General features: G+C 43.5%; 1 protein-coding gene across 2 annotated transcripts in view; it reads left to right on the top strand.

The window, feature by feature from the left end:
- The first annotated feature begins 4,563 nt into the window (after nucleotides 1-4,563).
- Nucleotides 4,564-9,905, top strand: part of fam110a (family with sequence similarity 110 member A) — a 6,256-nt gene continuing 914 nt past the window's right edge. The window contains exons 1-4 of one of the 2 annotated variants that reach the window (XM_083975018.1): nucleotides 4,564-4,758; nucleotides 5,216-5,307; nucleotides 7,779-8,399; nucleotides 9,194-9,905. The exon at nucleotides 9,194-9,905 is cut by the window's right edge and continues 914 nt beyond it. In XM_083975018.1, coding sequence (XP_083831144.1) covers nucleotides 7,936-8,399; nucleotides 9,194-9,905 — 1,176 coding nt within the window. In that variant the 5' untranslated portion in view covers nucleotides 4,564-4,758; nucleotides 5,216-5,307; nucleotides 7,779-7,935. The remainder of the gene's footprint in view (nucleotides 4,759-5,215; nucleotides 5,308-7,778; nucleotides 8,400-9,193) is intronic. The other variant, XM_083975017.1, reaches the window with a different exon arrangement.

Below are 9,905 nucleotides of genomic sequence, written 5' to 3'. Positions count from 1 at the left end.
TTTTGTTTACTACACAAAAAACAAAACATTGATCTTATAATTTATATCATTCATATTGTGGTGTCAAGAAAACCACCAATGAGCTTAAAGGTGTACAGAAATGGCCGTTTGTCCTGTTTGTTGCGCCGAGTTGTCACGAGCTGCAACATGAGTTTACCCGAGTAAGGAAAACGAATTTGATTGGTCGTTATGGAGTGGGCAGGATATTCAAAACTTGGGGCGAGCCCGAGCTCCGTGTGTGTGTGCGTGTCTCAGACGTTTGAATGACGGATGACGGATCCAATATCAGTAGCTGGTGAATCGTGTACAGACTGACGTATAATCCGTGCGCCTGCAAAAAAAAATACACACTTTCATCCCGGATTTACTCAAAAATAGAATTTTGCACAAAGTTTGGCCTACATCGTCTCATAGATGAGTTATTACACTAATTTTATGACCCAGAGTGGGCGTAAATCAATTTTCTTTTCTGTACACCTTTAACACATAAATGACAGGATATATATTATATATAAGGGAATTGCCGTTTTTTACAATCTGACCTTATTTCTAGCATAAAATACGATCATTTACTCACCCAGATAAATTTGGTGTCATTACAAGTCGTTCCGACGAACTTAGATCCAGCCGAGAGCCGCGTATATCCGTATAATGCAAATATTCACCAATATTTTGGTATATTGCGAAAGAGACCCTGATCTCAATGGGTTTTTATCTGGTTAAATAGAGGTTAAATAAAAAAAATTGTTGTGATATGCTAGTTTTTTTTTTTTTTTTGTATGTTTTTTACGCTAGTGCTATTAGGCATACCTGTTATCAACAACCGGGGTCTGTAGGTTGACATACTAACCGCTGACCAGGATGATGTCATCTCTGAGCGCCGCACAGTCCGGCTTGTTTACCTGAAAGTTGCTAATGCTAATGCTAATGCTACGGTTCGTTTCTGCGTGTTTCCGACTTGTCAGAACTAAATGAGCAGCTGGATGAAGTTCAGCTTCCACAGGCTTCCTCTCCGCAACCTGGACTCACTAAAGCTCCGGCTAGTTGAGATAAAAATGGACCCGAATGCCGAAGCGGAATGATCCATCATCCAGGTCAGAGGTCAGTAGGTCAACCTACAGACCTCGGATGTTGATAACAGCTAACCCCGGACTCAGAGGGGAATAGCACTAGCATATCATAACCAGTGTTGGGAACGTTACTTTTAAAAAGTAATTAGTTATAGTTACTAATTACTTCTCCCAAAAAGTAACTGAGTTAGTAACTCCACTACTTCACTATAATAGTAACTAGTTACCAGGGAAAGTAACTATTGCGTTACTTTTTCTTTCTTTTTTTTAAGTTTAAATATGTCGAAGAATTTGGATTTTTTTTCTCTCATTTTTAAATTGTATTTTATTGTTTTCATATATTTCACTGATCGCAATTATGGAATGCGAGTGTGTGTTTTATTGAAAGCGAGGCTGGTGTGCCTATGAAAATAGGTTACAGTGGGTTTTTTAAGTGCTGTGGCTACAAGCAAATCTCATATTGTCTCTGTACAAAGACAACAAAGACCTTTTTAAATGTGAAAACAGCGGAGACCTATTCAAGATTTGCGTTTAATAACAGGCGAAACATCGAAATTAATTTATTCATGGCCACATTAAGTGAAATTATTAACTTTACCGATTATCCATCTGATTATCTGTCCTGCTGCGAGCGCACAACAGGGTATCTGCGGATCCTTAAAAAGTCTTAAATTCATGTATCTAAAATTAAGGCCTTAAAAAGTATTAAATTTATTAGAAAATTCTAAGATGGTCTTAAATATATAATACACAGCATCATAAAATATGTATGCACTTAAACTTTTATATGAAATAACAGGGTATGCGCGCGGGGTCTTAAAAAGTCTAAAATGTGAAAATCTAAATTTTAGGTCTTAAAATGTCTTGAATTTGTTGAATTATTGTGTTCAAGTCTTAAATAATTTTAGACGGGTCTTACATCTTCTTATGCCCACCATGGGCGAGCATTTCACTCGCATTTGCCCCTAAAAAAAACAAACATGTGTGAACCGGAAAAATCACAAAAAGAAAGAGCACACGATTGGTCAAAAACTACAAATCCCACAATTATCTGGCCTCAACAATAGGCCAGGCCAATAACAGTAGTTAGTGTAAGTAAGGGAGAGTGGAGCTGTCGGTGAAAAGAGGAAACAACGCCACGTCTGGTCCTGTTCTATGTTGTTCGTTCACACGTCACCGTTTATTCGTTACGTCCGCGGTGTAAAAGGCCGTGACGCAAAGACGCGATTAGGCGCGAGACGCGATTAGGCGCGAGACGCGGTATACGCGACTTTTTTTTTTTTTGCGACGCTACACCCGATTCTTTTATGGCGACGGGACCTTCGCGTCTTCGTCCTTTTCATCGTGTTTGGCGGGAAGACCCGCAAGGGGCTTCCCGCCAAACACGAGGAACGCTTTTTTTTCGCTCGAGTTTATACGCGCGACCAAACGCGAGATACGCGAGAAATGCGATTTATCGCTCGTTTTGACTTTGTGTAAATTCGCGTCTTCACGAGCCCGCCCATTTTCACTACAACAACAACATTTCTGCTCTCACCAACCATGGTTGAGGTCACAACGCTGCTGTAGCTGCTCTGGAAGAGTTCCAGCTGATGAGCTGATGAACTGATCATAACAAAATATTGGTGAAATGAACGAGTTTCGCGGCAGATAATGTGTTTTGAGGCTCCATTGCGCTGCCCTGTAGACTCACATTGTATGGATACGCGGCTCTCAGCTGGTCTGGATCTAATTTTGTGGGAAGGACTTGTAATGACACCAAAGTTATCTGGGTGAGTAAATGATTATTTATGCTAGAAATAAGGTCCAGAAACCAAAACATTCTAGGCTATGTAAAAAAAAAAAAAAAATCCCTCATCTAATCTACTCTGCTAGCTGGACAAGACTTAACCCCAATTTATACAAAGACTCAAAATATTAACTATGAAATTAACATAATGTTTAATTAATTTATATTATAATGTATCTTATTTTTACCTCCTATAAATGTATCTACAACATCAGTTGGTATTTGATGGTAGCGGGAACCGAGGCACTCAGAGTAGGAGAGTGATTTTAAAAAGCCTTTATTGCAGCATGGCCAAACAAATAAAGGCTTTTTAAAATCACTCTCCTAGTCTGAGTGCCTCAGTTCCCGCTACCATCTAGTATTTGGATCCTCACACTGAAGAGCACCAGAGGGACTAACAACTGATACCCATGCAGCACTCCAGGCATGTTTTTTTTATTTGTTTGTAGGCTATTTGTTGATATGAAACAACTGGTTATTAGACAAAATGTCAACTGACAGGAGACCAGTTTAATACAAGACTTTTTATTGATCCCACTTGTGGAAAATTCACAGGACAAGTAAAGAAAAGAAGGAATAAAAACAAAGTAGCTAATACATTTAAAACAAAAATATGTGCTGTTAAAGGATAGATAGATAGATAGATAGATAGATAGATAGATAGATAGATAGATAGATAGATAGATAGATAGATAGATAGATAGCTATACAGTTCTGGAAAAAACTATAAGGGACCACTTTCACAAATCTTTCTTAAGTTTCCAGTTTAAAAAAAAAACTCACACAACTCATTCGACTTAATGAGACAGAAGATTATAAAAAACACTGCTGGGAATAAAGCATTGACATTTTCCCACCGAAATTGATTAATAAACTCTTCCCAAGTTAAAATATTTGTGTTGTGTTGTTGAGAGCAATGAATATGAAAATGTTTTTTTTTTTTTTTTGCATTATTATTACTCAAGGTCTGAAAAGACTTAAATCATCATTGTTATTTTGACTAGTTGTCATTTTCTGCCAATAAATGCTCTAAAAGACAATATTTTTATTTCAATTTTGGGAGAAATGTTGTCAGTAGTTCATAGAATAAAACAAAAATGTTAATTTTACTCAAACACAAACCTACAAATAGTAAAAACCAGAGAAACTGATCATTTTGAAGTGGTCTCTTAATTTTTTTCCAGAGCTGTATATCCTATATAAGTATATAAGTTGCAGTTTCAGAGCTATCTGCAAACATCTCATTTAACAATCATTAACCAACTTTACAAACCAACCGATCAATCAATAGATCAATATCTGTTGTGAGATAAACCAGCAGCAGTGACAGTAAAATTCTGCTTCCTCATAAATGTAGTAGGAGGAATTATAATATCGATATTATTATGACAATACTTTGGTTTTAATACGTTAAAGTTAATTCTCCTCGTGATACTTTTATATAGCTATTTTCTTTCACTTTCACTTGTAAGTTAACGCAGTATTTTCCAGTATCAGTAATAGTTCTTTATACTCTCAGTGGGTGGAGCTGAGTGGGTGGATGATGTGTGTGTGTGAGTGGGTGAGTTCTTATCATCATCCACCTCCAACAATAGCAGGCGGGTCACGTGGCTCTAAAGGAGTCTGAGCTGCTTCCTGGTAGGAGACCAATCCTGGAACGGACCAATCAGAGCGCAGCGGGGGAAGGAGGGGGCGGGACCAGCAGCAGCAGCAGCAGCAGCAGCACATGAGTTGTCAGACAGGTTTGTCTTGTGCTGCTGCTAAGTGGTTTCAAACACATTCACTCACACTTACACACACTTACACACACACACAACCTGCTGCTCTGTGGGACAACGACGACGTGTGTTTGTGTGAAGAAACTGAAGATCAAGAAGAAGCTGAGCAGCTCAACACAAGGTGAGTGTTTCTCCTCTAACAAGACACACAACACAACACAACACAACAACAACTTCCTGATAATCTGAAGCTGCACAAGGTGAGGCAGAGCTGCTGGGCTTGTCAGGGCACGACCGGCGGTGGTGGCGTTGGCATTGCACACACACACACAGACACACACACAAACACACACACATAGGCCTCGAGTCTAAAGATCAGAGTGAGTTCTTCTGTTGTTTACCTGCTGCTTTGTGTTGTGTTGCTGTGTCATTTGTTTGTCGTTCTCCTCTCAGTAGCTGAACGTGCCGACTCGTGACTCACACATGTAATTAGTGGCTTCATTTATTATAATTATTTTTGTGTGTTTGTGTGACCCAACCTCTTCTTGACTTGACATTCCTCCCTGTAACGCACGTCTGTTATCATCACTGAGCTGCTGCTGCTGCTGAGTCTTGTTCTCATTGTCGTTGTCGTTCAGAGGAGAGAGGAGCTTCGGCTTTTGGTTTTGACTGAGGAGATCAGATCAGATCGGAGCAGCAGCAGCGACTCGACCAACCAACCGGCTGACAGGTGAGCTGATCTGAGGTCAGCTCTCGTCTCTACCAGCGGGAGTTCTTGGCCCCGGCTCAGACTGGAATGGCAGCTATGTGGAGAATGTGACTGGCAGATGCAGGCAGCCGCGTTTCAAACTACTATACTAGTAACTATACTATACTCTAATCACTCAGGATGTTTAGGTTTAACCCTCATGGTGGCCTTCTGTTCACTTCCTCCATCCTTCCTTCTTTCCACAATCCTTTTCCCTTGCTTCTTTCCTTCCTTCCTTCCTTCCTTCCTTCCTTCCCAGTTTGGTCCAGTTGACCTGGTCTGTTCCCTCCCTCCCTCCATCTTTCTTTCCTTCCCTTTTCCCCTTCCTTCTTTCCACAATCCTTCCTGCCTTCCTTGCTTCTTCCTTCTTTTTTGACCCAATCTGTTCCCTCCCTCCATCTATCTTTCCTTCCTTTTTCCTTCCTTCCTTCTATCCCTTTGTCCTTCCTTCTTTCTTTCCCTTCGTCCTTCCTTCCTTCTTTCTTTCCCTTCGTCCTTCCTTCCTTCGTTCTACCCGGGGCGGCAGTGGCTCAGGTGGTAGAGCGGGTCGTCCAATGGTCAGAGGGTTGGCGGTTCGAATCCCGCTCTCCCCCGTAGTGTCCTTGGGCAAGACACCTTCCCCACCTTGCTCCTGAAGGGTCGTGGTCAGCGCCTTGCATGGCAGCTACCGCCATCAGTGTGTGAATGTGTGTGTGAATGGGTGAATGCAATGTACTGTAAAGCGCTTTGGGTATCGTTCAGGTAGAAAAGCGCTATATAAATACAGACCATTTACCATTTATCCCTTTGTCCTTCCTTCTTTCTTTCCCTTTGTCCTTCCTTGACCCAGGAGAACAGCAGGAGGGTTTTAAGTTCAACTTATACAGGGAAAAATGATTTGACCAAGTTGGTTCTTGTGTTGTGTGACCTTCAGCACAGTTGGTGTGTGTGTATGTGTGTGAGTTGTGTGTTGATGGTGGAGTTTGGACCCCTGATTTGGTTTGATTTAATTTGGTTTGGTTTTAGTTTCGTTCTGGACCGGTCGTTGAACCCACGAGAGTCTGAGGTTCAGGAGGAAGAAGTGAAGTCGACCACAAACCGCAGCAACTGGCGGCGGCTTTATTTAAAGATGAGGAGTCATTGTTCCCACAGCAGCTGTTGTTGTGTGTGTGTTGTAGTGTGTGTGTGTGTGTGTGTGTGACCTGCCCCGTTTTGCCTCCAGACAATGGCTTGTTGACAGCTGGACAGCTTCCCCATCACCCCTCTCTCACACTCCTCCGCTCCGACGGCCTGAAAACCAAGTGTCACTTTTATTGTGTTTGTCTGCGGAGAGATGGATGACTCTGAGTTAATTGTTCAGATCCGTGTGTGTGCGCCGGCGACCAATGAACTTCCAGAGTAGAGACGGCGTCCGGAGAATGAGAATGATTGGCTGTGGTTGTAAAAAGAAAGAAAGAAAACCAGAGAGGGTTTTTTATCTATGAGTCTTTGTGAGTTTGTTTCCTCTGAGAGTTGGACGAAGTGAAAGAGTCTGATTCTCTCTTGTCTCCTGAGGTAAAAGCTTTTTATTGACTGTGTGACTCTTTATGGACTCGTCCAGTGGTCTAAGTCTAATTTGTTTCAGTGGGGAAACTGTTCATACTGGACTATAGATAGTTTTGTTGTAGGCAAGGCAGCTTTATTTATTCAGTGCATTTCATATCAAGGGGCAACTCAATGTGCTTTACATAAAAACAAAACATATATAGTATAGCTATAAATAATAAAAAACTAGACTAAAATAGAGCATAAAATATGAGTTTGCCGCATGAAATATTGATTTGTATTAAAAACAATTAAGAGGATTTACAGTGCCAATCCAAGATTAGGATTTAAAGTTCTTTAAAAGAGCTCACATGAAAACATAAATGTTTTTAACCTGGGTTTAAAAATGCTTAGAGTCGGGTCTGATTTCAGTTCTGCTGAAATTTGTATAGTGGGTATACTGCACTGCAAAAACTCAAATATCTTACCAAGAATATTTGTCTTATTTCTAGTCAAAACAAATCTAATTCTACTTAAAATAAGAAATATCTCATTAAAAAGTAACATGTTTCTAGACCGTTTTTACTTCTTTCAAGCATATTTTCACTTGAAATTAATAGAAAAATCTGATCGTGGAGCAAGTTTTTCTTCCTTATTACAAGCACAAAAAACTAGCTTTCACTGGCAGATTTTTCTACTTATTTCAAGTGAATATTTGTTTGAAACAAGTGAAAATGATCTAAAAACAAGTTAATTTTTAGGCGATGAGTCTTATTTTAAGTAGAAAGAGATTCGTTTTGACTAGAAATGAGACATTTTGACAAGAAAAAGGACAAATATTCTTGGAAAGATTTTGAGTTTTTGCAGTGTGAGTGTACCTGAGTTATCACACAGACTTGTCCTCTCCTCTTCACTCATCATGTGTCTCCTCTTCTTCTTCTTCTCTACAGGAAGTCCAAGATGTCAAGGACCTGGAGTTCAGCTGAGCCGCTGCAGTGACGTCTCTTCAGAGATGGAGAAGTGGAGCTCGGACAGACGAGAGCGGCGCTGAAAGACAAGACGGAGAGCAACAACAACAACGACAAGGAATCTACAAGAACAAAAAAAATGCCAGTGGAGACTTTCCAGCGCCCGGTGAGGACGCCGGTGAGGATGCCTCTAGCTGCTGCGCCGCCACGCTTGAGGCCCAAAGGTCCAGTGGCGCCAGATTTCTCCAGGCAGAGCCCATCAGCGGTGGCGGTGGAGGCCCGGCCCAGGCAGAGCGCCGTGGCCAGGCTGGAGGCCGACAAGGCCAAGTACGTCAAGAGTCAGGTGGCTCTGTCCAAGCAGCAGCCGCTCCGACCGCCTGACGTCAGCGTCCGCCACCGGCCGCTGACGACGAGCCCCGCCGCCGCCGGCGCCAACCTGCGTCCCACCAGGAAGACGCCGACGCAGCCGAAGCCGAAGCCGGACGGCGCCCAGCAGCTGGACCTGCAGCACCTCAGCAACCTCATCAGCGGCGTGGGCGACGGGCCGAAAGAGCGTCCAAGTCCGGTTCCCCGTCCCGACTGGTCCAGTCCGGCCAAGGTGAGGTTACGGCTGCGACGATACACTTTTCTCCCGGTTCGATTCTTCTGCGATTTTTTTTTGGATGCCGGTGCGATTTAAATTGCGATTCTACGATATTGGATATTCGATTTTTAGTCTGCATTTTTCATGAACACCAGTGAAACAGTTTTCAAAAGCCTGGACTGCATAAAAGAGGCAAAAATAAAAGAGTATAGAAAAAACAGGCTTCTGAAACCTTTCTGACAATATGAGATAGCTGCCCTACGAAGGCAAAGTGCAGTATCTGCATTTTTAAAAAAAAAAATGTTTTTTTGACCAATCAAAAGTGTGGCATATTCTCTTCAATCTGATAGAATTTGATATTGGTACTGCTAAAATTACTAGAGTTATTGGGCTTTTTATTTTTGCTGTCCATCCAAAAAAGCACTGTGAAACCAAGGCAAAGTGCAGTTATCTGCCATAAAACGGTCAAAATTGGTCAGAAAGACAAACTACAAAATACATTTAATTCAGTCCACCTTTATCTAATCAATTATAGACTTGGTACTTATTCATAATTTGATGCTTAAACCTGACAATGAACACAAAAAGCTGTTTTTTCCTTTTTTACCTCTGACTTTAATTCTTGATGAATGAAAACATGAGTCCGTCTTGCGCCGGTCAAATAATTTCACGGTGCACGGAGGCTCATAAATGTAGTGTGAAAACGCTTCGCTTTTCCAAAACTCCTCGTTGTCCTTTTAAAAAAAAAAAAAACTTCTAAAATAAAGATATTGCATTGATATATTGAATTGCTTTTCTCTCTCCTCTAGGTGAGGTTAAAAGCCTCCGTGCCGCCGCCGCCGCCGCCTGCTGCTGTGGAGAACATGGCCGTCTCTGGGTCTCAGGCCGCCGCCGCCGCCGCTGCAGGGACGGTCCGCAGGGTGGACGTGATGCCTCAGGCCGGGCCGGCGAGGTTGCCATGCCGACGGCCGCAGCTCCTCCTCCGGCCGCCGCTGCAGCCGCTCCCCCTCCCCCCTCACCCGCTGTTCCCGCTGCGCCCGGCGCCGTCGCACCTGCGGCTGCTGCACCTCCGGACGCCGCCGAGTTCTTCTTCTCCTTCTCCTCTGAAGCCCGTGGCGGCGGTCGGCCCGGTCAAACCCGACAACAACTCAACACCTCCTCCTCCTCCTCTTCCTCCTCCTCCTCTTCTTCCTCCCGGTGCCGCCGTCTTCCCTCCGCCCTCGCCGGCCTTCACCCGCCTCTCCTCCGGCGGCTCCAGGAAGCGCCCGTCGCTGACCCGCTCCAAGTCGGACATGAGCGACCGGTTCTCCCGAGCCGGCACGGAGCTGGAGCGCTTCTTCAACCTGTGCGGCCTCGACCCGGCCGACCTGCAGGAGTTCACCGGCTCCTGCTCCGACATCGTGTCTCTGGCGCGGTTCCGCAGCGTCAGCGCGCCGGGGTCGGAGGTCGCCGCGGGTGATGGTGAAGAGGAAGAGCAGGAGGAAGAGGAGCAGCAGCAGATTCCCAACGCTGCAGAAGCCAGAGTT

This window comes from Trachurus trachurus, assembly GCF_905171665.1.
Source record: "Trachurus trachurus genome assembly, chromosome: 7".
NCBI classification, from domain to species: domain Eukaryota; kingdom Metazoa; phylum Chordata; class Actinopteri; order Carangiformes; family Carangidae; genus Trachurus; species Trachurus trachurus.
The sequence above is the reverse complement of the archived record's forward strand: the minus strand, read 5'-3'. Positions and strand labels throughout refer to the sequence as shown.